This window comes from Bubalus bubalis, chromosome 11 (genome assembly GCF_019923935.1).
Source record: "Bubalus bubalis isolate 160015118507 breed Murrah chromosome 11, NDDB_SH_1, whole genome shotgun sequence".
NCBI classification, from domain to species: Eukaryota; Metazoa; Chordata; class Mammalia; order Artiodactyla; family Bovidae; genus Bubalus; species Bubalus bubalis.
In genome coordinates this window covers 165,594-193,573 of record NC_059167.1, presented here as the reverse complement: position 1 = coordinate 193,573, position 27,980 = coordinate 165,594, and the positions used below count along the sequence as shown (strand labels likewise).

General features: G+C 44.4%; 2 protein-coding genes across 2 annotated transcripts; both read left to right on the top strand.

Moving 5' to 3' along the window:
* Positions 1-164: 164 nt before the first annotated feature.
* On the top strand, positions 165-8,259 carry LOC112587746 (beta-2-microglobulin). Its single transcript, XM_025295068.3, has 4 exons — positions 165-320; positions 6,040-6,315; positions 6,820-6,847; positions 7,820-8,259. The coding sequence occupies exons 1-3, from the start codon at positions 254-256 to the stop codon at positions 6,831-6,833; spliced, it is 357 nt and encodes a 118-aa protein (XP_025150853.1). The 5' UTR covers positions 165-253; the 3' UTR covers positions 6,834-6,847; positions 7,820-8,259.
* Positions 8,260-21,467: 13,208 nt separating this feature from the next.
* On the top strand, positions 21,468-27,705 carry LOC112587745 (beta-2-microglobulin). The gene is made up of 4 exons (XM_025295067.3): positions 21,468-21,623; positions 25,377-25,652; positions 26,157-26,184; positions 27,188-27,705. Exons 1-3 carry the CDS (start codon positions 21,557-21,559, stop codon positions 26,168-26,170), a joined length of 357 nt encoding a protein of 118 aa, XP_025150852.1. The 5' UTR covers positions 21,468-21,556; the 3' UTR covers positions 26,171-26,184; positions 27,188-27,705.
* The last annotated feature ends 275 nt before the right edge of the window (positions 27,706-27,980 follow it).

Genomic DNA, 27,980 nt, shown 5'->3' with positions numbered 1-27,980 from the left:
GCGCACCCCAGATAAGAGGGCGCTGATGTACAGGCAGCGAACGCACCGAGCCCAACCCTGCCTTCCTAAGCATCATGAGACTTACGAGAAAATGAAACTGAAAACGGGGAAGCCTGTTTCTAACCTGCCCCGGCCTAGTTCGCTCGGAGACTTGTGACGGCCCGGCGGGCAGGCTTCCGATTGGCTGCCTGAGTGCGGACTATAAAGGCGAGCGCGGAGCCCAGCCGCTCACTCCGCCACCGCTGCTGCAAGCATGGCTCGCTTCGTGGCCTTGGTCCTTCTCGGGCTGCTGTCGCTGTCTGGACTGGACGCCATCCAGCGTGAGTGTCCTCTCCTCTCTCCCCTCTTCCGCCAGCCCGTCCTGTCCCGATCACACCCACTTGGCACCCTGGGCACTAACCCTGTCCACCCCCGTCCCGCTCCCAAGTTTTCCTTCCCAGCTCGGTGGAGGAGCACCCGGCTTCGTCTCGGGCGGTGGAAGCGGCGGGGTGCGCGGGGAGTGGGGAGGGGGTGCGACCCCAGGTCGCCAGCTTCCCCGGGATGTGGGGAGGGAGCCCCTGGCTCGCCCGGACGGTACCGCGTGGGTCGGGACGGAGTTCCTGGGTGCGGATGTGGTTCAGGGCGGGCGAGGTGGGAGAGGGATTGTCTTCCGCTGGTTCGCGGGGCTCTGGCTGCCCCCGCGCATCTCTGGAGTGGGGGGCGGGCTGGCGGGTCCCAGAGGGCAGGGTTGGGGGCTGCGAACGGGTGGAGACAACGCGTGGGCTTTGGGGGAGTCGCCGCCAGCGTATGTCGGCCAGCTGGCATCCTGAGGGCCTGGAGCTTCCAGCAGGAGCCGGGCAGGTTCACCTGCCCCTCTGTACTTTTCCCCAAATAAGGGACCAAACCAGAATGAGGAATTTTCTGGCGACTTTCGTGGAATGCCTTGAGGTTTAACAAACCAATTCTCGTCGTTAATTCTCTTGTTCTCCTTACACTTCGCTTTGAATAATAATCATAGAGGTCCCCGTTGACAGCTGTCTGTCCTGCGCTGTGTGCTGCGTCATTTAATTGTGAAAGGGGTCTGCGATGTAAATACGGTGCCTATTATCAGGATGTCACAAATGAGGAAAGGGAGGCTGAAAAGTTGAAGTAAGTTAACCCCGCAGGGGATCAGTCGCAGACTGTAGAACCTGACCAGAGCCTTGGCCGGGTGGTGCGCGCCTAGGGTAGTCACCGGTGCTTTTTTCCCAATCTTCTGGGGTGAGGTTCTAGGGAGCAAGCTGGGCGGGTATGGGCTGTGGCCTTTGTTCACAGAGGGCTTCCTCCTTTGGCTCCTGGCCTGGTTCTTTCCCATATGAAGTGTGTCTCTACTTTCAGTTTTGAGTAAGTGAAGGTTTATCAGTCAGAAAGGTTGTAAAACTAGGGCTAATAATCAACGCACTTACCCAGGGTGTCAGGGACACTGCGTTTAGACACCTAAGTACACTGAAGCTCGGATTTCTCTTTCATGTGAAAATGGAATTTAAAATTTATTTGCCAAAAAAACACATGATATCTGTATTATCACTATTATTGATATTTTGTTGTGGCTATAGAATTCTTTCAAATAATAACAAGCAGACACTAAAAAGTATGTTCATTAGAAAATTTCCAAGATAATACATGCCTGGAAAATACACGGGGGATTTCTAGAAGACATACAAAAAACATGTAAGTGTGATTCACTTTGGGAGGAAGAGGTCTATTTTCTGCTCTTTCCCTGTGTAGGTTTTATTTCAGTCTGGGTGTAAATTAAGTTTTCAATTAAACTACAGAAGCTAAAATAACTCCCCCCAGTAAGTTAGGCCAGATTCAAAGTAGGCCTGTCTGATACACCTCCTCCTCTTCAGTTCAGTTCAGTTCAGTCGCTCAGTTGTGTACAACTCTTTGTGACCCCATGAACCAAAGCACGCCAGGCCTCCCTGTCCATCACCAACTGCTGGAGTCCACCCAAACCCATGTCCATTGAGTCTGTGATGCCATCCAACCATCTCATCCTCTGTCATCCCCTTCTCTTCCTGCTCTCAATCTTTCCCAGCATCAGGGTCTTTTCAAATGAGTCAGCTCTTTGTATAAGGTGACCAAAGTATTGGAGTTTCAGCTTCAAAATCAGTCCTTCAGTGAACACCCAGGACTGATCTCCTTTAGGAAGAACTGCTTGGATCTCTTTGCAATCCAAGGGACTCTCAAGAGTCTTCTCCAACACCACCATTCAAAAGAATCAATTCTTCTGTGCTCAGCTCTCTTTACAGTCCAACTCTCACATCCGTACATGATCACGGAAAAACCATAGCCTTGACTAGACGGACCTGTGTTGACAAAGTAATGTCTCTGCTTTTTAATATGCTGTCTAGGTTGGTCATAACTTTGCTTCCAAGGAGTAAGCGTCTTTTAATTTCATGGGTGCAATCACCATCTGCAGAAGTCAGCCACTGTTTCTACTGTTTTCCCTTCTATTTGCCATGAAGTGATGGGACTGATGCCATGATCTTAATTTTCTAAATGCTGAGCTTTAAGCCAACTTTTTCACTCTCCTCTTTCACCTTCATCAAGAGGCTCTTTAGTTCTTCTTCACTTTCTGCCATAAAGGTGGTGTCATCTCCATATCTGAGGTTATTGATATTTCTCCTGGCAATCTTGACTCCAGCTTGTGCTTTTTCCAGCCCAGCGTTTCTCATGATGTACTCTGCATATAAGTTAAATAAGCAGGGTGTCAATATACAGCCTTTTCCTATTTGGATCCAGTCTGTTTTTCCATGTAGAGTTCTAACTGTTGATTCCTGACCTGCATACAGGTTTCTCAAGAGGCAGGTCAGGTGGTCTGGTATTCCCATCTCTTCAAGAATTTTCCACAGTTTATTGTGATCCACACAGTCAAAGGCTTTGGCATAGTCAATAAAGCAGAAATAGATGCTTTTCTGGAACTCTCTTGCTTTTTCCATGATCCAGCAGATGTTGGCAATTTGATCTCTGGTTTCTCTGCCTTTTCTAAAACCAGCTTGAACATCAGGAAGTTCACGGTTCACATATTGCTGAAGCCTGGCTTGGAGAATTTTGAGCATTACTTTACTAGCGCGTGAGATGAGTGCAATTGTGCGGTACTTTGAGCATTCTTTGGCATTTCCTTTCTTTGGAATTGGAATGAAAACTGACCTTTTCCAGTCCTGTGGCCACTACTGAGTTCTCCAAATTTGCTGACATATTGAGTGCAGCACTTTCACAGCATCATTTTTCAGGATTTGAAATAGCTCAACTGGAATTCCATCACCTCCACTAGCTTTGTTTGAGATGCTTCCTAAGGCCCACTTGACTTCACATTCCAGGATGTCTGGCTCTAGGTGAGTGATCATACTACTGTGATTATCTGGGTCGTGAAGATTTTTTTTTGTCAGTTCTGTGTATTCTTGCCACCTCTTCTTAATATCTTCTGCTTCTGTTAGGTCCATACCATTTCTGTTTTTTATTGAGCCCATCTTTGCATGAAATGTTCCCTTGGTATCCCTAATTTTCTTGAAGAGATCTCCAGTTTTTCCCATTCTATTGTTTTCCTCTATTTCTTTGCATTGATTGCTAAGGAAGGCCTTCTTATCTCTCCTTACTATTCTTTGGAACTCTGCATTCAGCTACTTATATCTTTCCTTTTCTCCTTTGCTTTTCTCTTCCCTTCTTTTCACAGCTATTTGTAGGGCCCCCTCAGACAGCCATTTTGCCTTTTTGCATTTCTTTTTCTTGGGGATGGTCTTGATCCCTGTCTCCTGTACAATGTCATGAACCTCCAGCCATAGTTCATCAGGCACTCTGTCTGTCAGATCTAGTCCCTTAAATCTGTTTCTTACTTCCACTGTATAGTCATAAGGAATTTGATTTAGATCATACCTGAATGGTGTAGTGGTTTTCTCCACTTTCTTCAATTTCAGTCTGAATTTGGCAGTAAGGAGTTCATGATCTGAGCCACAGTCAGCTCCCAGTCTTGTTTTTCCTGACTGTATAGAGCTTCTCCATCTTTGGCTGCAAAGAAAATAATCAATCTGATTTCAGTGTTGACCATCTGGTGACGTCCATGTGTAGAGTCTTCTCTTGTGTTGTTGGGAGAGGGTGCTTGCTATGACCAGTGCATTCTCTTGGCAGAACTCTATTATACTTTGCCTTGCTTCATTCTGTACTCCAAGGCCAAATTTGCCTGTTACTCCAGGTGTTTTTTGACTTCCTACTTTTGCATTCCAATCCTCTGTAATGAAAAGGATATCTTTTTTGGGTGTTAGTTCCAGAAAGTCTTGTAGGTCTTCATAGAGCTGTTCAACTTCAGCTTTTTCAGCATTACTGGTTGGGGCATAGACTTGGATTACCGTGATATTGAATGGTTTGCCTTGGAAACAAACAGAGATCATTCTGTCATTTTTGAGATTGCATCTAAGTACTGCACTTCGCACTCTTTTGTTGACCGTGATGGCTACTTCCTTTCTTTTAAGGGATTCCTGTGCACAGTAGTAGATATAATGGTCATCTGAGTTAAATTCACCCATTCCGGTCCATCTTAGTTTGCTGATTCCTAGCCTATCGATGTTCACTCTTGCCATCTCCTGTTTGACCACTTCCAATTTGCCTTGATTTATGGACCTGACATTCCAGGTTCCATTTGCGATATTCTTAGAAAAAAACCCAGTCAAACAAACAGCCCCTCCCCCCTCCACACACATGCACACAAACCTGCCCATCTCCCTCAGTGGGAAAATGCCAGGGGGGATGAAAATGTGCTTTCACTACTATAATAGTATATACAGTACAATAACAAGTTATTAGAAATTCATTGCAAAGAGGTTTCTGATTTATCTTCACTTTCAACTGTGGAAAAATATCAGGGCTTCATTGTATTTCCAACCTAGCTTTTGGTACAACTGGGGACATTTTCTTTGATAATAGGATGTTTCTAGAGAGATACATCTGATCACAGTGGCCTGCTTAATAGAAAAATGGAGTTTATAATATTTTCTTTCTACATTCCCATGAAGTGTCTAGACATGCATTCCATTAGCAAACCCCCTGTTCTGTAGCAACATATAATATCGTCAACCTGGCAGATTATGGAAGTCACTTGGCCATGCTCATTAAAAATGCAGATTCCATTGTCACATGCATTACTCCACTTGGTCCTAATGGAGAGTATGATGTTTCCCATTTGCCACAGTCCTCACTCTTCCCTATTGTTCTTCCCCAGCCCAACCCACTCATCTAAGGTGCTTTCCAGCCCCTGTAGGTGTTTCACTTTTGTTTCTTTGTTGTCTGGCTCATGAAATCAGGTGCACATTCAGATAGAGATTTGTCATATACACTCTAGACATGATGAACAGGTTGTGTTCTGTAGAAATATACTTTGGGTTGACTCTGTTAGGAACCTGAGCAAGGAGGTAACAGTAATCACACCTGCCATTTACCAAGCAGCTGCACTGCGCAGGGCTCTGTACTAGGCACCTATTGAGAAGTCTGGTGGGTGTGCATCTAGACAGGAGACCAGGAAGAAAGAAGTAAATGTAAGGAAAATAATTGACGGGGCTGAAACAGGGTATAATCAGGGAGTGTTTTGATGTGGCCACTCTGGAGGGTGTGTGACGTGAGAAATGAAGCTCGATCAGTAGACTGGGGCCAAATCATGTAGACTCTTGAGTGATATAGATTCTATGTGCTGAGGAGCCATGAAGCCTTCTTGAGAGCCTCCACACACAATTCTTAAAAGATACAGCACAGTGTCCATTGACAGAAAAAGATGTTACTAGAAATCTGCGAGAAAAAGCCTGAAAGACATGTGTAGGGGAATTATGTTGGAAAGATACTAAGTCATGGTGTATCCCACAAACTGGAGGTGGCCTTTTGCAAAAATGGAAGGTCATTTGGCCCAAGGGAAAGTGGAATTGGGAGAAATGGAGGATCCAGTATAAACATTTGGTGCCTGATCTAGCTTTAGACCAAGGTAGCCCCAAGTGGAATGCTCTGCAATTTCATCTGTCTTTCCCTGCCGCTCCTCAGGTCGTCCAAAGATTCAAGTGTACTCAAGACACCCACCAGAAGATGGAAAGCCAAATTACCTGAACTGCTATGTGTCTGGGTTCCATCCACCCCAGATTGAAATCGATTTGCTGAAGAATGGGGAGAAGATTAAATCGGAGCAGTCAGACCTGTCTTTCAGCAAGGACTGGTCTTTCTACCTGCTGTCCCACGCCGAGTTCACTCCCAACAGCAAGGATCAGTACAGCTGCCGAGTGAAACACGTTACTTTGGAACAACCCCAGATAGTTAAGTGGGGTAGGTTTTCAAGTTCTTTGGTTAACCACTGACAGTTGTTTCTGAGCACAGCCGCGGCATATAGCTGCTTTGATATAAAAACATCTGCATACTGGGATTATCAGGGAATGTTATTAAAGCTCTGCGTAGTGGCACCCTCTGAGAGAGCTGGGCACAGTGTGGTCGCTGAGAACAGTGGCTTCCCTGCAGTGAGAGCGGGCACTCCCAAGGCTTCTTCCCTGTGGCCTCCTTGGCTCTCCTGACAGCCTCGGGCACACCCAGGACCAAGGAGGGTTTCCGGAAGGCACGGGCCTTGTGTGCAAGCCCTGCTATGGTAGGGCCCTCCAACCCTGGCATCCTCCAGTTCTCTGGATGGCTTGGGATCTCAGGCTGGTAGGAAACGTCTAGGTTTTTCTTCACAGGCTCTTCTGCCATCTTTGTTTATAACAAGTTTAGACTTTTGTAGTATGCAGTATTTCAGAAGTCAAACCTAACTGTTTCCTTTCTCCATTTTCTTTTCCATAGATCGAGACCTGTAAGCAGCACCATCGAGGTGGGTTTCTAAGCTTAAGAAGCCCTATTGTAATATCAGTATCCTGGGGACCATTACAGACAGCTCTAATATGATAGGCCTCACAGTCTGGAAGACATTAATCAGGGTAACAATTCAGCAGGCAGAGAAGAATCCCATGGGGTCCCATTCCCTGCCCCTGGGAGCGGGGGAGATGAGGAAGGCTGTAGTCCTGGGTGTGACTTTCCCAGCATCACTAACCCTCTAAAGGGAGGACAGAGGAGCTGCAGGTGTGGGGTTACAGGCAGAGGCAGCTGTTACCCACAGCACCTGCAAGTGTTTGCTCTTCTGCCGTTTCCATATTGGGCATCTCTGGGCCTTCAAAGATGAACTGTCCCTCCCTTTGCGTGGCAGCTCTTTGCTAAATAGCCTGAAGAGAAGAGTGACATGGGTCTGCAGAGACACCATTCCTAAGTGTCTGGGCACTGTAGTTGGGTCTTGAAGCTCCCAGTCCAGTAGAGGAGAGAAGTGGAAACAAGATTGTTGTGACTCGATGTAAAGAACTGTAACAGATGTATTGCAGCTCTAGCACCCAACTCGAGCAGCATGAGACGGGGATTGGACTTCTCTGCCACTGCAGGTGGGGGCCAGAGCAGATAATCCAGCTTTTCTGGGAGATTTTATTACTCAGTGTGTCTTGGCATGGAAAACCTATTCAAATTTCCTGTTGCACTGTAGGACAGGGAGGTTAATTTGCAAGAGCATCAGAGAGTTTGGCTGACCTGCCCAGTGTCGCACAGTTACTAAATGTTAGAGTGAGGATCTGAACTCTAATACCAGCACTCTCTTGTCTAAGGTTGTAGGAGAACCAATGGGATAAACTAAATGGTTTGCAAAATCACCTGCAGTTTTATCAACAGAGATTTATACAGTGAAAGTTAGATAAGTTTGGTGGTGCTATCTGTGATATAAAATAAATGTATTTATTATTATTCCTTTTCTCTTTTTTTTCAGATTTGAACATTCTTCATTTGGTCTAATATCAAATTCTGTTTCCTTGCTCTTTAATACTGATATGCTTTTATGCTTTATGCACATAATCAGAAGTGGTATTCATGTTATCACAAATAACTTCTTTATAATTTTGCCTTGGCTGCTGCACGTCCATGTTTGGCCTTCCTATGCAGGTGTGTACAGTGGAGGTGCTGGCATCTTAGAGGTGGGGAGGACAATTTCAGATTTACCATCAACATCTGGGTGTCTTCTGCATACGAAACTGCGTAATAAGATACTTATGCATGTTAAAGTAAGCCTCCAATTTTGTAACTTTGGTTACAATTTTGGGAAAATTTTGGAAAGATAATTTTTAGAGTTATGGAAATTTGTTAATTTTTAGAATTATGGAGATTGTAGATGAAGCATTTTGCCATATAAAGTTTATATGTTATCTCCTATATCTGTTAGAAACTTGGTTGTGCCTGGTTTTACTATATATTTTGTTTCACTAAAACAATGGTAAAACATTGTGTTCAGCTTCTCAAAGGAACAACAGCTGACTTCTCAATGTCAGTGGGATCCAGAACATAGCAGAAAGTCGTCATGAATGTGATGAAACAACTTCCTACCTAAAATTCTCTATTCAATAAAAATCCCTTTAAAAAAAATGACTGCATGATAAACATTATTAGATAACTAAGATTGCTGCACCTGTCAGATCCTCACTAAGCATCTAAATGATACATTTGAGGCAGAGGGAAGGCCTAAAATATGAGAGAAAAGGGAGAGTAATACAAATGTATCAATTTTGTAATCTAAATATAAAATAGTAATGGTTGGTAAAGTGGTTAGAAAAATAAAACACAATAACCTAAGTGTAGAAAGAGTAAACAATGTTAAAGTATTTGATGGACTTTTTACCCTGAAGGGTAAAGTTACAGACTTTTTGGTAATTTAAATATGTACAATATATTTTTGGGCTGTCCTCAAAAAGAACATAGGCTGAATATTTAATATCCAACTAGAAGATGGCATAGGAGCTTATGGAGTGGTAGTAATGTTTTTTTCAATACTCAGTGAATTTATCATAAAAAACTCATAGCTGGGGAAAAAGGCAAATTTACTTAGACTTATAAAGGTTTTCTTAATATACATAAGCAGACACATGCACTCATTAATAGAAGTCTATTATAGGTATTTTACAGGTAAAATCAGAAATAAGGATCTTTCCTGAAGTTACACCATGGAACTTCCCTGGTGGCCCAGTGGCCAAGACTCTGTGCTCTCAGTGCCACGAGTGAGAATTTGTACGCCTCAACCAAAGTCCCACGTGCTGCAACTAAACACCAGAGCAGCCAAATAAGTAAATACTTTAAAAAAATTAAAAAAGATGCCCACTGCCCCTTTTGAGTGATGTTATACTAGAGGTCCCAGCAGTAAATCAAGACAATGAAAAAAAGTAAAAAGAATAAATATTTGAAGAGAAGAAACAAAATTGTATTACTTTGATGCTATATATAGATTATATAGAAATGTCAATAAGCTATAAAAGATAAATTCTCTTATTAATCCTAATAATAAATTTGCTGGACAAAAACATAAAAATGCATTTCTTTGTACGGGTAACAAAGTAAATTAAAAATATATAATTTATAATAGCAATAGACATAGTACTTAGATATATATAAATGGGCTTCCCAGATGGCGCTAGTGGTAAAGAACCTGCCTGCCAATGCAAGAGACTTAAGAGACATGTGTTTGATCCCTGAGTCAGGAAGATCCCCTGGAGAAGGGCACAGGAACCCACTCCAGTATTGTCTGGAGAATCCCATGGACAGAAGAACAATTTATGATAGCAACAGACATAGCACTTAAATATATATAAAATAGATATGCTATATATATTCAAATAGTGTTTAAATGCACATGCCAATATAAAGCTAACAAAAGATGTCAAGCTTTTCAGCCTCCATATGTTGGATTTTTTAATAGTTTTTCTCTAGATGTCAAGCTTTTAATGGAAAAAGTATAATGTTTTATTGAAATAAATTAATGACAAAAAATGAGAGAGTAAGGTTATGGATAGGGAGATTAAATATCCTAAAGACATAATTTTTTCCCAACCTGATATATAGATCTACTGTAATTATTTTAAAACATTTTAATAGGTTTTCATGACACTTGACAAGTTGATCCTAAAATACGGAAGAGGGTTAATGGAGGGAGAAAGATAAAGATGCTCCTGAAGAATAATAAGGTGAGAGATTTATAATTAAAACAGAATGGAAATGACTCAGGATGGATCAAGACCAACGAACAGAATAGAGCCCAGAAACAAACTTGTGAATACACGGAAACTTGATACACAAGGCATTTCAGATCAATTGTAAAAGGAAGGGCTTTTGAAAAAACATGGTGCTGAGACAAATGGCTATCAATATGTGGTGGAAAAATAAGTCCCTACCTCACGCTATGGGCTTCTCTGATGGCTCAGTGGTAAAGAGCCCGCCTGCCAATGCAGGAGACGTGGGTTGGATTCCTGGGTTGGGAAGATCCCTTGGAGAAGGAAATGGCAACCCACTCCAGTATTCGTTACTGAAGAATTCCGTGGACAGAGGAGCCTGGCGGGCTACAGCCCAATGGCGTCGAAGAGTCAGACACGACTTAATGACTCAACAACAACCACCTCACACTATGCACAACTGTAAGTTCCATCAGAAAAAGAGCTAAATACCAAACAAAAATTTTAAACACAGGAAAAAAGAAAACCCATTTTTATGAAAAAAACCCTCAACATAGAAGTCACAAATTATATGTATATAGCTAAAGACTGATTGATTAATCTCATGATTTAGAACTACAATAAAGTTAGACTCCATAAAAAAAGTAAAAAGTCAAGTCACAGATTTGAATATATTTGCCATACCTAAAACAAAGGATTGTATCTAGAATATATCACACTACAAACCAATATAGTATTATATATAATAAATTAATGGAGTATGTATATACATAATGCAAATTAAAACCCATCATACCATCAGAATGACACAAGCTTTAAAAATCTGGATATGCCAAGTGTTGGGAAAAACATACCCTAAGGAGAACTCATTACATTGCTGGTGAGAGCATAAACTGATAAAACAACTTTGGAAAACTAGAGTATTATGTAGTAAAGTTAAATACGCACATGCCCTATGACCCAGCATTTCTGATCCAACATAGAGAAGCTCGTGCACAAGCACCTGCAATAGGTGTAAAAACTGTTCACTCGGCAACACTTTCCAATGGCAATCAACTGCAAACAACTTAAAGCTGGATTAAAAAGATACATTCAGACAATGGAATGCTATACAGGTTGAAAATGAAAGAATTGTCCAACTGTCCTTATAAAAATGAACATGGATGAATCACAAAAAAAATGTTAGTGAAGAAAATCCAGCAAGTTCCCCCAAATATATACAGTGATTCCATTATATACAAAATTAAGCAGTGCCCAAAAGTAAATAGCATTATTTATATATATGTTTATATGGAGCAAGTAAGATAAATAATTGTTGCAGTGTTATTTACCATAACTAAGACAAGGAAGCGACCTAAATGTCCATTGGCAGATGAATGGATAAAGAAGAGACAGGACATATGTGGGCTTCCCTGGTGGCTCAGATGGTAAAGAACCCATCCGCCTGCAATGTGGGAGACCTGGGTTCGATCCCTGGGTTGGGAGGATCCCCTGCAGGAGGGCATGGCAACCCACTCCAGTATTCTTGCCTGGAGAACCCCTATGGACAACGTAGCCTGTCCACGGGCTTCAAAGAGTTGAACATGATTGAGCAACTAAGTACACACTACACACACACAATGGAATATTACTCAGACGTTAAAAAGAATGAAATACAGGGTAGGAAATGGCAACTCACTCCAGAATTCTTGCCTGAGAAATCCCATGGACAGAGGAGCCTGGTGGTCTACAATCCATGGAGTTGAAAAGAGTTGGATATAACTTAGCAACTAAACCATCATCATGTATTCTATCACTTCAGTTCAGTTCAGTCGCTCAGTCGTGTCCGACTCTTTGCGACCCCATGAATCGCAGCACGCCAGGCCTCCCTGTCCATCACCAACTCCCGGAGTTTACTCAAATTCATGTCCATCGAGTCGGTGATGCCATCCAGCCATCTCATCCTCTGTCATCCCCTTCTAATGTAAGTCTGGGAACATACATTAGTTCATTAGAAGTGGGTATTTTTTGATAGTAGTTTTAACAGGTGATTTACATTTTTATCTTTATTTTTACCTATGTTGTGTGAACTTTTCATAAGGGATACGAACTTTATAATTTGAAAAAATAAGCTAAGTGGAAAAGTTACTTAAAATACCAAACAGAAAATGCTGTAAAGAAACCAAAAGGAAAAAACAGAAACAAAGCCCCAGCTCTGCTGGCACCAGCATCATGGTCCAAAGGTTAAGTCCACATTGTTTTTCTTGGCACCAAAGTCCTTCACAGGCTCTTTGAACCCTCTATGTGAAATAGGTTACTTTTCTGGAATCATTATCTATCCAAGGTATATGAACCAGAATGTCTGAACTCTTTGAGGAAAGAATTTTCCCCAGACCAGCCCAGCACCCAGCACCTAGCAAGGCGACAGTAGATGCGGGTAGCACCTGACTGCTGTGAACACGGAGGCCTGATGGACAGGCTGGGGCCGGACCAAGAAGAAAGAAGCCAGAGCTTCGGGCACCGTTGTCCTGGAGACTAGAGGGCTCCTGCTCTCAGCATGGCAGCCACTGGTAGAGCCAGGAGTGCTTTGCCTCAGTGGGCGCACGCTGGAGGAGTTGAACAGAAATGGCAGTGCCAGCTGGGCCTACATCCCCGGGGCTGCCTCAGCTCAGCCGGGGCCATGACAGGAGGGGAGGACCAAGGCTCCTGACCAAGCTGGGGCCCAGCAAAGCTCCTCCCCTCAGCTGCTGGGCTGCTGAGAGCCCTCCCTCATAAGGAAAGTACCCCAAATGTGCTGTGTGGCTAGATCTAGTTAACTAACAGGTAAAGACAACACAGAAAAGGCAAATGTTTACACTGAGATAGGCTCCTGGCAACAAATGCCCGAAACTGTATGATTCTGGAGCTGTATGAATGTTTTTGTTTTTTTCCTTGCTGCTGTTATAAACTACCACAAACCTGATGGCTTAAAAAATACAATCTATCATCCTACAGTTCTTTAAGTCAGAAGTCCAACACAAATCTCCTGGGCTTAAAATTAAGCAGGGCTGCTTTTCTTGCTCGGAGAAGGCAATGGCACCCCACTCCAGTACTCTTGCCTGGAAAGTCCCATGGATTGAGGAGCCTGGAAGGCCGCAGTCCATGGGGTCGCTAAGAGTCGGACACGACTGAGCGACTTCACTTTCACTTTTCACTTTCACGCATTGGAGAAGGAAATGGCAGCCCACTCCAGTGTTCTTGCCTGGAGAATCCCAGGGATGGGGGAGCCTGGTGGGCTTCCGCCTATGGGGTCGCACAGAGTCGGACATGACTGAAGTGACTTACCAGCAGCAGCTTTTCTTGCTGGAGAGTATAGGATATTCCATGTGCTTACCTTTCCCAGATTCTAGAAGTTGCTCACATTCCTTGCTCCATGACCCCTTCTTCACCTGCAAAGCCAGCATGCTGCAGCTCTCTGATCATGCTTCTGTAGTCACAACTCCCTCTGACCACAGTCAGGGAAATAAATTTCTCTGCTCTAATGACCTCTGTGGTTATACTGAGCCTATCCAAATCATCTCTGATAATTTCCTCATCTCAAGGTCCCCAACCTTAATCACACCTGCAGAGTCCCTTATGCTATGTAAGGTAACGTATTGAGAGGTTCCAGGAATTAGGCTATAAATATCTTTTTTGGGGTATGGGGGGAGGCATTATTCTCCCAACCACAGAAATGTCTATTATTGTTCATGATAAGTAGGCAGTTCTCTATATAAAGATCTGGAAAATATCTGATATACTATGAACTAGAAATCAGCAAGTTCATTAAATATTTATGGAATGTCCTAATTTTGTAGAATCTCCATTGTTCCCAATAAATGCTGAATGAATTCTCTCTGACCCACCCCCCACCCATCATATCCTGGCTTTTGTGGGGTAATGGTGGGGGCTACTTCATCTACTCAGCTCTCAGGGTATTGAACAGCAGAGGGGAAAGTCCCACCTCAGTATTGTAGTCATTGGTCATTAGATAGATTTTTGGCTAATTTGATAAATGAAAAGTTGTCTTTTAGCAAACCCATTTGTGGCAAATTGATCTACAGTTAAAACCATAATAGACAACAATGATAATAAATAATGAAATAAGGGAAAATGATTACAGACTCATCACACTTCTACTTACTGGCCCTCCTTTGTACCGACACTGGTCCTACTGTGTGTTTGATGGCTCTTGTGTATACATCTCTGGCATTTTTTTCCCTGCTTGTTTTAAATTTCTGATTGGTTACTAAACAATTCTTCCTGGTTTCTTCACAATCCTGTTTAAGGAGAAGTGTTTAGAAAAGTCCAAGAAACCAGAAAGTAGAGAGGAAAGAATCTGATGCAGGTTCAACATAGGAGGGGGTGGCCAGAAAAGACCACACACTCTGACTGGTCAGAGGCAGGTGTCAGTCAAGCAAGCTGGGAAGTGGGAAGGTGGGGCTTAGAGGAATTTGCCCAAAGGGAAAAAGGACATTTGCAGGAGATGCTTAATTTTTGAGAGTGCTACATGGAATCCCAGGCAGGATCAAAAAATCCAAGTTTGAATTCTGCAGTTTGGCGTAGGTTCTGAGATGCAGACCCAAGGGCCTACGAAGGGAAAACACCCAAGAAGGGCGGCTGGCCAGTGGCTCAGTCACTGGTGCAGTAGCCCCCAGGGACGGCACCTAAGCCTTGGCTCCTGCGGTTGTCCCGTGCCCCCACAGTGACAGGGAGTCTTGGCTTCAGCATCTACCTAACCTCACTCTACATCCAAGCTGAGGACTGAGGCTGACTCTAACTCTCTTTATGCTTTTAGTGGACACTGAGTTCTGAACACCTCATAAGAGCAGGCTCTGTAGTTATAACTTAAAAATTCATCACCTTCTAAACTGTATACAATATTTCAATATATCTATGAAGGGATGGGCTTCCTAGTTGGCACTAGAGGTAAAGTACCTGCCTGCCAATGCAGGAGATGTAAGACACACAGGTTAGATCCCTGGGTCAGGAAGATCCCCTGGAGGAGGAAATGGCAACGCACACCAGTGTTCTTGCCTGGAGAATCCCATGGACAGAGGAGCCTGGTGGGCCACAGTCCACAGGGTCACAAAGAGTCACACACAACTTAGCATGCAGGCAAATGAAGGGATCGGCACCAAAGCTGAACTGTTTCCTGTGGGGAGGCGAGAGGGAGGAGCAGACACAGGAGGGCAACTCTCACTTTCACTCAGTACACCTCTGAGTTATTGCATTTTGGCAGCAGACATCCATCATGTATTGGAATTGTAATTAAAAATAAGAAGTATTCAGTACTTGCAACACTGTGGTTACTACTGTTTAGTTTTGTACTGCTTACTTTATTTTATACCCAGTTGGTATGATTTTCCAATGAGATCACATTGGCAGTTGGAAGAGTGTGGTGGTTACACACAAGCCTTTGGCAGAGATTCCTCAGCAACCAGATCCTTCACCTGCCTCAACTTTAGTCTGCCCAGATAACTCTCTCTCAATTAGTGATAACAGTACTAGGCTTCCCGGGATTTTGCCAAGTTTTTCCAGCCCTTGGTATGGCTTCTAACTCTCAGGAAACAACACTCCCCTCTGTGTCCCATTTCCTTTGGATCTGTTGCCTGTTTTATAACAGCACAAACCTGAGAATTCAGTCAGAATGAACACCTTAGGTGGTTGCTAATAAGTTAATTACTGTGCTGACTTGAACTCTAGGTTGGTGTTTCCTGGTTGGCAGTCTAGAGTCTTCTTCTGCTTTATCCTTACAGTATTTACATTTGCCACAAGCCTGTACTCAGCTGACATAGCCTGTATTTAATGGCCCAGACAAGTAAAGATTCTACCTGCAATGTGGGAGACCCAGGTCAATCCCTGGGTTGGGAAGATCCCCTGCAGGAGGGCATAGCAACTCACTCCAGTATTCTTGCCTGGAGAATTCCATGAACAGAGGACCTTGGTAGTTACAGTCCATGGGGTCGGACACAGCAACACTCACTCATTCAATGGAATTATCAGGCGAGTGTATCCTCCTTAGTTCTGTCTTGTCACAACAAAGATTTGGAATGATGGACATTAAAGCCCTCAGCGCGTCACAGCTCTCAGGTCTTGGACAGACCGTGTTATAGCTCTTAGACAAAGTAGTGTTACAGCTCCATTTTATTTAGAAAATAGCATGGGAATCCATCCTCGAGGTGTGAGGGCATGCCGACCCAAAGACGTGAAGAGAAGAGAGTGGGGGAAGGTGCCAGCGTGCGGGAGAGAGAGACAGCACACTTTCGCTCCTCTTTTTATATGTTTTTCCTCCCCATGGGCCTGCCCTATGTAAATTGGGCTAGCCAGGAGTGCTGTTTGTTCTACCTGAGGTCCTCGTTCCGGTCCTCGGAGCTTCTCTTGACCTTCCTTTGTTCTATTTTCAAGGGCTTTCCCCTGCCTTGTCTTTTAGCCACCGCCATTTTGGACTCCTGTTTTCTATTCTAACTACCTAACAGAATTTAACACAAAAGACTGAGGATTTCCAGCCCCCAAACAGATCTAACCAGGATGGAATTCTATTTTTTTATATGAAGTAGAGTTTATTTACAATGTTGTGCCAACCTTTGCTGTACAGCAAAGGGATTCAGTTATACACGTATAGACATTCTTTTGAGCAGGCAGCCATCTTCAAGCTCATTAAGCCGATTAACGATAGTCCTCTGATGTGCAGAATCACTGTGGTTTTAAGTTTCTTTATAGTTTTTAGATTGTTCCAATTTTCTATCATATGTGTATAATACTTTTTATCTATGGCAGAAAAAAATAAATGTGGGTTTAAAACAATACCCCAAACTACTACACATTGTGTTAATAGTTCCTGCTTCTCTGCATCCTTCGTATGCTTTTAATTCTTGCCCTGAGCCAAGCCACCCAGTGAAACATTTCCTGTGAACCTTCTCAGAAGTGGTTTTCAAGTGGATATATGAAGCCTTGCAAATCACATGGGCTAGCACTTGAATTGTAGCTCAGAGTGAACATGGACAAGCGTCTTAATTCTCTGAAACGGTCTCTTCATCTGTAAAAGAAAGACCTACCTTCTGGATTGTCATGTAGTTGGATCAGCAGCCTCCCAAACTTTAATGTGTGGATGAATCACCTGGGAGGTTGTTAAAATGCAGGCTCTGACTTAGTAGGTCTAGGATGGCCCCAAGGGTCTGCATTTCTAAGAGCTCCTAGAAGTGGAGCTGACGTTGTGCTGCATGAGCCACGCTCTGAAGAGTGACACAACATCTGCCAGAGCCCGGGCACGGATGTCCTAGCTGTGCTTGTTCCTCTCCTTCCAGGGGGCCTGGGTTTTCTGGCTGCTTGATGAGCCCGCCTCAGAGAAGCGCTGACTGAGATCTCTTAAGGTGCAACCCAACTCACCTGAGCTTCAACCTAGTCCTATTTTCTCCCCACTTCAATATCCTTACTTTGTTTTTTTCTGTTCAAGGACTTCATTCTTCTTTGGCCTAACAAAGATACTGGTACCTATGCTTTTAGGTTATAATTTTTAATTAATTTATTTTTGGCTCTGCTGGGTCTTAGCTACTGCGTGCAGGCTCTCTCTAGTTGCTATGAGCAGGATTACGCTACAGTTCTGAGGCGTGGGCTTCTCATTGCGGTGGCTTCTCTTGTTGTGGAGCATGGTCTCTAGGGCATGCCCGCTTCAGTAGTTGTGACCCAAAGCTTGCGCAATCTTCCCGGGCCAGGGATTGAACCTGTGTCCCCTGCGTTGGCAGGAGGATTCTTAAAACGCTGGACCACCAGGCAAGTCCAGCTTATTTTTAAAGGGTTATTGAGGTATAATTGACATATGATAAATTGCACTTAGAGTATATGATTTAATAAGTTCTACACTATATGTTGCAAGGAGAGCCAACCAGTCCATTCTAAAGGAGATCAGTCCTGGGTGTTCATTGGAAGGACTGATGCCAAAGCTGAAACTCCAATACTTTGGCTACCTCATGCGAAGAGTTGACTCATTGCAAAAGACTCTGAACCTGGGAAGGATTGGGGGCAGGAGGAGAAGGGGATGACAGAGGATGAGATGGCTGGATGGCATCACCGACTCGATGGACATGGATTTGAGTAAACTCCGGGAGTTGGTGATGGCTAGGGAGGCCTGGCGTGCTGTGATTTACGGGGTCACAAAGAGTCGGACACGACTGAGCAACTGAACTGAACTGAACTGAACAGTATGTATACACTTGAGAAACCATCATCATACTCAAGATAATGACATATCCGTCACCTGCCCAAAGTGTCTTTAAGCTCCAGATGCACCTTCTGACCCCTGGATACCAACCATCTGCTTCTGTTACATAGACTAGTCTGCCTTTCCTAGAATTTTAAATACAAAAAATCATGCACATTTACTCTTTTACTATCTCACTTTTCCTCTTTCAGCCTAATTATTTCAGCCCCAAGGATCATAGCCCACCAGGCTCTTCTGTCCATGGGATTCTCCAGGCAAGAATACTGGAGTGGGTTGCCATGCCCTCCTCCAGGGGAATCTTCCCAACCCAGTGATCAAACCCATGTCTCTTATGTCACCTTCACTAGCAGGAGTGTTCTTTACCACTAATGAAACCTAGGAAGCCTCATTTATTGTCTCTCTTTTCTTTCAGCCTAATTATTTCATCCATGGTATTGTGTGTACCAGTAATTCATGCATTGTTTATTGTATGGATAGCTGCCATAATTTGTTTATCCATTTGCCTGTTGATGGAACTTTGGCTTTTTTCCAATTTCTGATTGTTACCAATATAGCTGCTTTTAACAGTTTTGTACAAGTCCTTGTATCGACATACACTTTCATTTTCTCTTGGGTAAACACCTAGAGTGGAGTGGTTGGGTCATATGGCCAGTGTATGATTAAGTTTAAAAAACTTAATCTATTTTCCAAAATAGATGTACCATTTTACATCATCAACAGAAGAGTATGTAGTTCCATTTCTTCCACATTCGGGAAAATATTTACTGTGAATAAACGCAGTAAAAATTTTTTTAGGAAAGTCATTAGGGCCAAAAAAACCATTTCCATCATTCATCCTACTCATGAGAGATAACACTATCAAAAGGCCATGTTTGTAGATTTCCAGAAGTTTGCTCTCGTAAGAGAATATAAAAAAGAAGTAATTGGAAAATGCACTTTTCTCTGTCTTCACTGCTTTTTAAAAAAGTGTTTTTAAAATAGATTTTCTTAGGGAATAGATCAGATTCTATCTTGTAAGAATTTTAAGTATTACAGTATTTGTCTGTGATGTGGTAAACAAGGACTATAGAAGTTTCCACTAGCTCTCCTTCTTCCTATACCCCCAGGGCAGTAGAAAATAATTCAACACTAACATTACAGGCCTTCAGTTCAGTTCAGTTGCTCAGTCCTGTCCGACTCTTTGCCACCCCATGGACTGCAGCACACCAGAACTCCCTGTCCAACTCCCAAAGTTTACTCAAACTCATGCCCATTGAGTCAGTGATACCATCCAACCATCTCATCCTCTGTCGTCACCTTCTCCTCCCGCCTTCAATCTTTCCCAGCATCAGGGGCTTTTCAAATGAGTCAGTTCTTTGCATCAGGTGGCCAAAGTATTGGAGTTTCAGCTTCAGCATCAGTTCTTCCAATGAATATTCAGGACTGATTTCCTTTAGGATGGACTGGTTGGATCTCTTTGCTGTCCAAGGGACTCTCAAAAGTCTTCTCCGACACCACAGTTCAAAAGCATCAATTCTTTGGCGCTCAGCTTTCTTTATAGTCCAACTTTCACATCCATACATGACTATTGGAAAGACCATAGCTTTGACTAGACGGACCTTTGTTGGCAAAGTAATGTCTGCTTTTTAATATTCTGTCTAGATTGGTCATAACTTTACAGGCCTTAAGAGCCTTAAATGAGTTAACAACAAACAAAAGGGAGGGGAAGGAGTGTCATTCCTCATGACATTATATCTGACAATTATTCTTTTATTTCAAGAGAGCTATAGAGAGAGCTGGTAGAAAAAGTAGGTAAAGAGCATCAATAATCGTAGTAGACGCTTAGGATCACAGAACACCCAGTATGTGCTCCCTGGGGCTCTCTCTGTGCACATTCCCCTTCATTAGGTCTGTGGAGAGTAACCTGCTTTCTTTAGTGTAGACCCAAGCTCCACAACAGGGATTACTGAAAGGTCTAAAACTAGGGGAAAGGAATCCAGATGACATTTCTTGGGCTCTCTGGGGAAGCACCACCCACCTCCCTTCAGCTGCACACCAGGGTGATTTCCAAGACCTCTGTCACTCTCGGCCCCCAGGTTCACTTCCTCTTCCGGGTATTCCACTCCAGAAATGATCCTTGGACTCAGCCACCAGGTAATGTCAGCTCCTTTTTATGTTATCTACGGAGAGTGGGTCTTCTTAACGAGTCTTTGTAACACTGACACCCTCTTAGAATCTATAGGTCTAACTTCTTTGTTTGAGCCCACAGAAGATGCAACCCAAATTCATACTAAAATTGTCCAGTCCTCTATCTTCAGGCCAGTCTGTACCCTCACTCTTTGTTTTCCTATCCCTAAAAATGTAACGGGGTAATTCCTACATCCTAGGGTTTATTCACGTATTCCCTCATATGTTCAGCCATCCCTTCCTTCATGAGTTTCACCAGCCACTCATCTGTACACTCATTCATTCAGTTCATCAAGTACCAAGTCCGTGCCAACCACCATTCTAGTGTGCTAATTCGCAGGGAGTAACGTCCCTCGAGGCGGTAGATACTCTGATGCTCTAAGCAGTTACTGCTTTTATAAGAGTTTTACCCTCAGTGGTCATTTCTCCACAAACCATCAATTACTTAAATTACAACGGCAAGATACGGACCAGAGTTTCTTGGCACAGACGTTCCGAAATGCCTTTCCTTTTTGGAACATATTCAGGAAGCAAGAAACTCCTCCTTCATGCCAGATGGTTCTCTGAGCTGGCTCCATGAGGCCTCGAGGTTCCTGGAAACTTTTCTTGCCCAGAGAATCCAGAAGACTTGCAACGTATTTCTGGGCTGGAATTGCGAACCGAGTTCTGATTCTGCCCAGTACCGTTCAGTCTCTGTCCTTACCCTTAACAGTTCTAGGCTTCAGTTTTCCCGACTGAAAACCAGGTGCTAGGCTCCTAACTGGCTGTGGCATGCATGGTAAGCAAGTCCCTTTGCCTTTCTGGTGCTGTTCCGAAAAGCGAGGGTTCGTCCACACTGAAGTTCTAGGGTGAGCGGTGTGCGCCGCAAGCTTGGGCGCGCACCCCAGATAAGAGGGCGCTGATGTACAGGCAGCGAACGCACCGAGCCCAACCCTGCCTTCCTAAGCATCATGAGACTTACGAGAAAATGAAACTGAAAACGGGGAAGCCTGTTTCTAACCTGCCCCGGCCTAGTTCGCTCGGAGACTTGTGACGGCCCGGCGGGCAGGCTTCCGATTGGCTGCCTGAGTGCGGACTATAAAGGCGAGCGCGGAGCCCAGCCGCTCACTCCGCCACCGCTGCTGCAAGCATGGCTCGCTTCGTGGCCTTGGTCCTTCTCGGGCTGCTGTCGCTGTCTGGACTGGACGCCATCCAGCGTGAGTGTCCTCTCCTCTCTCCCCTCTTCCGCCAGCCCGTCCTGTCCCGATCACACCCACTTGGCACCCTGGGCACTAACCCTGTCCACCCCCGTCCCGCTCCCAAGTTTTCCTTCCCAGCTCGGTGGAGGAGCACCCGGCTTCGTCTCGGGCGGTGGAAGCGGCGGGGTGCGCGGGGAGTGGGGAGGGGGTGCGACCCCAGGTCGCCAGCTTCCCCGGGATGTGGGGAGGGAGCCCCTGGCTCGCCCGGACGGTACCGCGTGGGTCGGGACGGAGTTCCTGGGTGCGGATGTGGTTCAGGGCGGGCGAGGTGGGAGAGGGATTGTCTTCCGCTGGTTCGCGGGGCTCTGGCTGCCCCCGCGCATCTCTGGAGTGGGGGGCGGGCTGGCGGGTCCCAGAGGGCAGGGTTGGGGGCTGCGAACGGGTGGAGACAACGCGTGGGCTTTGGGGGAGTCGCCGCCAGCGTATGTCGGCCAGCTGGCATCCAGAGGGCCTGGAGCTTCCAGCAGGAGCCGGGCAGGTTCACCTGCCCCTCTGTACTTTTCCCCAAATAAGGGACCAAACCAGAATGAGGAATTTTCTGGCGACTTTCGTGGAATGCCTTGAGGTTTAACAAACCAATTCTCGTCGTTAATTCTCTTGTTCTCCTTACACTTCGCTTTGAATAATAATCATAGAGGTCCCCGTTGACAGCTGTCTGTCCTGCGCTGTGTGCTGCGTCATTTAATTGTGAAAGGGGTCTGCGATGTAAATACGGTGCCTATCATCAGTTCAGTTAAGTTCAGTCACTCAGTTCGTGTCCCACTTTTTGCGACCACATGAACCGCAGCACTCCAGGCCTCCCTGTCCATCACCAACTCCCGGAGTCTACGCTAACCCTAACCCTTGAGTCTGTGATGCCATCAAAGCATCTCATCCTCTGTCGTCCCCTTCTCCTCTCGAGCTCTATCTTTCCCAGCAGCAGGGTCTTTTCAAATGAGTCAGCTCTTCCCATCAGGTGGCCAAAGTATTGGAGTTTAGCTTCAACATCAGTCCTACCAATGAACACCCAGGACTGATCTCCTTTAGAATGGACTGGTTGGATGTCCTTGCAGTCCAAGGGACTCACAAGGGCCTTCTACAACACTACAAGTCAAAACCATCAATTCTTTGGCGCTCAGCTTTCTTTATGGTCCAACTCTCACATCCATACATGACTACTGAAAAAACCATGGCCTTGACTTAGACGGACCTTTGTTGACAAAGTAATGTCTCTGCTTTTTAATATGCTGTCTACATTGGTCATGAAGGAAAGTATGACCAGCCTGGAGAGCCTATCATCAGGGTGTCACAAATGAGGAAATGGAGGCTGAAAAGTGGCAGACAGTAGAGCCTGACCAGAGCCTTGGCCGGGTGGTGCGCCCCTTGGGCAGTCACTGATGCGTTTTTCACAGTCTTCTGGGGTGAGGTTCTAGGGAGCAAGCTGGGCGGGTATGGGCTGTGGCCTTTGTTCGCAAAGGGCTTCCTCCTTTGGCTCCTGGCCTGGTTCTTTCCAATATGAAGTGTGTCTCTACTTTCAGTTTTGAGCAAGTGAAGGTTTATCAGTCAGAAAGGTTGTAAAACTAGGGCTAATAATCAATGCACTTACCCAGGGTGTCAGGGACACTGTGTTTAGACACCTTCTAAGTACACTGAAGCTCAGATTTCTCTTTCATGTGAAAATGGAATTTAAAATTTATTTGCCAAAAAAACACATGATGTCTGTATTATCACTATTACTGCTATTTTGTTGTGGCTATAGAATTCTTTCAAATAATAACAAGCAGACACTTAAAAGTATGTTCATTAGAAAATTTCCAAGAGAATATATGCTTGGAAAATACACGGGGGATTTCTAGAAGACATACAAAAAACATGTAAGTGTGATTCACTTTGCTGGGGGTGGGGGGTGGTGGTGTCTATTTTCTGCTCTTTCCCTGTGTAGGTTTTATTTCAGTCTGGGTGTAAATTAAGTTTTCAGTTAAACTAAAATAACTCTCCCCCAAATGCAGAAGCAATAAGTGGCTGAAGCCAGATTCAAACCCAGACCTGTTGGATATACCTCCTACTTTTGGAAATTACTGTTGTGATACCCTTGCAAACCCGCCCCCTGCACAAACCTGCCTAGCTCCCTCTAAGGGAGGATTCCAGGTGGGATGAACCTGTGCTCTCAATACTGTAGTATGTATTATGGTCTAGTTATTAGATCCGCCTGCAATGCGGGAGACCTGGGTTCGATCCCTGGGTTGGAAAGATCCCCTGGAAAAGAGAAAGGCTACCCACTCCAGTATTCTGGCCTGGAGAATTCCATGGACTCTATAGTCCATGGGGTCGCGAGGAGTCGGACATGACTGAGCAACTTAACTGTCACTTATTAGAAGCTCAAATGTAAAGAGGTTCTGATTTATCTTCACTTTGAACGATGGAAAAATACCAGGGCTTCATAGTATTTCCAGTCTAGCTCTTAGTGGGACTAGGGATCTTTTCTTTGATGATGGGATGATTCTACAGAGATATATCCAGTCACAGTGGCCTGGACTCCTCCTTCTCTGTACCTCCTGGACATAGAGGATGAACTGACCTATGTAATCATGTCCCCTGAGTGTATTTGTATTTGGATTATATACATATATTTATATCAGTCTGTAAATTTAGTAGCATTAACAGTTCACTTAGAAAAATATATATAGCTTATAATATTTTTTTCCACATTTTCATGGAGGGTCTAAACATGCATCTCATTTTGGAATCCACCTGTCCTGTAGCAATATGTAATATTCTCAACCTGGCAGAGTATGGAAGTCACTTGGCCATGCTCATTAAAAATGCAGATTCCACTGTCACATGCATTACTCCACTTGGTCCTAATGGAGAGTATGATGTTTCCCATTTGCCACAGTCCTCACTCTTCCCTATTGTTCTTCCCCAGCCCAACCCACTCATCTAAGGTGCTTTCCAGCCCCTGTAGGTGTTTCACTTTTGTTTCTTTGTTGTCTGGCTCATGAAATCAGGTGCACATTCAGATAGAGATTTGTCATATACACTCTAGACATGATGAACAGGTTGTGTTCTGTAGAAATATACTTTGGGTTGACTCTGTTAGGAACCTGAGCAAGGAGGTAACAGTAATCACACCTGCCATTTACCAAGCAGCTGCACTGCGCAGGGCTCTGTACTAGGCACCTATTGAGAAGTCTGGTGGGTGTGCATCTAGACAGGAGACCAGGAAGAAAGAAGTAAATGTAAGGAAAATAATTGACGGGGCTGAAACAGGGTATAATCAGGGAGTGTTTTGATGTGGCCACTCTGGAGGGTGTGTGACGTGAGAAATGAAGCTCGATCAGTAGACTGGGGCCAAATCATGTAGACTCTTGAGTGATATAGATTCTATGTGCTGAGGAGCCATGAAGCCTTCTTGAGAGCCTCCACACACAATTCTTAAAAGATACAGCACAGTGTCCATTGACAGAAAAAGATGTTACTAGAAATCTGCGAGAAAAAGCCTGAAAGACATGTGTAGGGGAATTATGTTGGAAAGATACTAAGTCATGGTGTATCCCACAAACTGGAGGTGGCCTTTTGCAAAAATGGAAGGTCATTTGGCCCAAGGGAAAGTGGAATTGGGAGAAATGGAGGATCCAGTATAAACATTTGGTGCCTGATCTAGCTTTAGACCAAGGTAGCCCCAAGTGGAATGCTCTGCAATTTCATCTGTCTTTCCCTGCCGCTCCTCAGGTCGTCCAAAGATTCAAGTGTACTCAAGACACCCACCAGAAGATGGAAAGCCAAATTACCTGAACTGCTATGTGTCTGGGTTCCATCCACCCCAGATTGAAATCGATTTGCTGAAGAATGGGGAGAAGATTAAATCGGAGCAGTCAGACCTGTCTTTCAGCAAGGACTGGTCTTTCTACCTGCTGTCCCACGCCGAGTTCACTCCCAACAGCAAGGATCAGTACAGCTGCCGAGTGAAACACGTTACTTTGGAACAACCCCAGATAGTTAAGTGGGGTAGGTTTTCAAGTTCTTTGGTTAACCACTGACAGTTGTTTCTGAGCACAGCCGCGACATATAGCTGCTTTGATATAAAAACATCTGCATACTGGGATTATCAGGGAATGTTATTAAAGCTCTGCGTAGTGGCACCCTCTGAGAGAGCTGGGCACAGTGTGGTCGCTGAGAACAGTGGCTTCCCTGCAGTGAGAGCGGGCACTCCCAAGGCTTCTTCCCTGTGGCCTCCTTGGCTCTCCTGACAGCCTCGGGCACACCCAGGACCAAGGAGGGTTTCCGGAAGGCACGGGCCTTGTGTGCAAGCCCTGCTATGGTAGGGCCCTCCAACCCTGGCATCCTCCAGTTCTCTGGATGGCTTGGGATCTCAGGCTGGTAGGAAACATCTAGGTTTTTCTTCACAGGCTCTTCTGCCATCTTTGTTTATAACAAGTTTAGACTTTTGTAGTATGCAGTATTTCAGAAGTCAAACCTAACTGTTTCCTTTCTCCATTTTCTTTTCCATAGATCGAGACCTGTAAGCAGCACCATCGAGGTGGGTTTCTAAGCTTAAGAAGCCCTATTGTAATATCAGTATCCTGGGGACCATTACAGACAGCTCTAATATGATAGGCCTCACAGTCTGGAAGACATTAATCAGGGTAACAATTCAGCAGGCAGAGAAGAATCCCATGGGGTCCCATTCCCTGCCCCTGGGAGCGGGGGAGATGAGGAAGGCTGTAGTCCTGGGTGTGACTTTCCCAGCATCACTAACCCTCTAAAGGGAGGACAGAGGAGCTGCAGGTGTGGGGTTACAGGCAGAGGCAGCTGTTACCCACAGCACCTGCAAGTGTTTGCTCTTCTGCCGTTTCCATATTGGGCATCTCTGGGCCTTCAAAGATGAACTGTCCCTCCCTTTGCGTGGCAGCTCTTTGCTAAATAGCCTGAAGAGAAGAGTGACATGGGTCTGCAGAGACACCATTCCTAAGTGTCTGGGCACTGTAGTTGGGTCTTGAAGCTCCCAGTCCAGTAGAGGAGAGAAGTGGAAACAAGATTGTTGTGACTCGATGTAAAGAACTGTAACAGATGTATTGCAGCTCTAGCACCCAACTCGAGCAGCATGAGACGGGGATTGGACTTCTCTGCCACTGCAGGTGGGGGCCAGAGCAGACAATCCAGCTTTTCTGGGAGATTTTATTACTCAGTGTGTCTTGGCATGGAAAACTTATTCAAATTTCCTGTTGCACTGTAGGACAGGGAGGTTAATTTGCAAGAGCATCAGAGAGTTTGGCTGACCTGCCCAGTGTCACACAGTTACTAAGTGGTGCGGTTAGGATGTGAACTCTAATACCAGTATCCTTTTCTTTAATGTTGTTAGTGAACCAGTGGGATAAACTAATAGGTTATGCCCTTTTAATTCATCTGGAAAATCTCCTGCAGCTGCTACTGTTACCAAGAATGATTTATATACAGCACAAGTTAGATAAGTTTGGTGGTGCCCTCTGTAATCTAAATAAAATGTATTTGGTAATAACCCTTTTTTTCTTTTTTTTCCCCAGGTTTGAAGATGCCTCTTTTGGGTTGGACTAATTCCAAATTCTGTTTTCTTGCTTTTTAATACTGATAGACTTTTATGCTTTGTGCACATAAATAAGAAATTGTATTGATGTTACCACAAACATCTTCTTTTAATTCTCTTTGTGCCTGCGTTTCCCTGTAGTGTGGTCTGTGTTGGTAGTAAGCTGCAGTGGAGGTGCTGTGCTGGCATCTTAGAGGTGTGGAGGGAAGAACTCTGACGTCCAGCATCAACATCTTGGTCAAGTAAAGTCTTCAGGGTGTTTTGCGCACAAATTGTAGTCAGATACCTATGTGTGTTTAGAGTAAATCTCCAGTTTGTAATTTTCCTTAGAATTTTGCAAAATGTTGTGACGGATATTTGTCAGAATTATTGGAAATATGTTATGGTGGATGGCATTTTGTCATATAAAATTATATTTAGTTCTTTCTTCTGTTGAGACATGGCTATGCCTATTTTCATTTTATTTTGTTTTACTAATTAAAATGTGGTAAAACTTGATGTGTATAGTACTTATTTTTAACTCCTCTTCTAATGCCTTCGTTCAAACAGGGAAGTGGTCTTCAGATATCATTTGGAGAAGAATGTAAACTCCTGATGTGTAGGGTTTTGCTCACAGTGAAAGGAGCATCAACAATTTGCATTTTACAAATGAGGAACAGCCTCCCTAAGAAGTTAAATAAGTAAAGGGTCTGTGGTCTGCTGGGAGATCTGGCTTCTGTCTTTTAACCAGAATTCTGTTCCCTGGACTAAGGAATGAGGAATGTGCAGACTCT

What these genes read in the sequence shown, in the direction of transcription:
- LOC112587745 (XM_025295067.3), top strand. Translation starts at nt 21,557, where the DNA reads ATGGCTCGCTTCGTGGCCTTGGTCCTTCTCGGGCTGCTGTCGCTGTCT. An exon ending in TGGACTGGACGCCATCCAGC is followed by an intron (nt 21,624 to 25,376) that starts GTGAGTGTCCTC and finishes GCCGCTCCTCAG; the next exon opens with GTCGTCCAAAGATTCAAGTG.
- LOC112587746 (XM_025295068.3), top strand. Translation starts at nt 254, where the DNA reads ATGGCTCGCTTCGTGGCCTTGGTCCTTCTCGGGCTGCTGTCGCTGTCT. An exon ending in TGGACTGGACGCCATCCAGC is followed by an intron (nt 321 to 6,039) that starts GTGAGTGTCCTC and finishes GCCGCTCCTCAG; the next exon opens with GTCGTCCAAAGATTCAAGTG.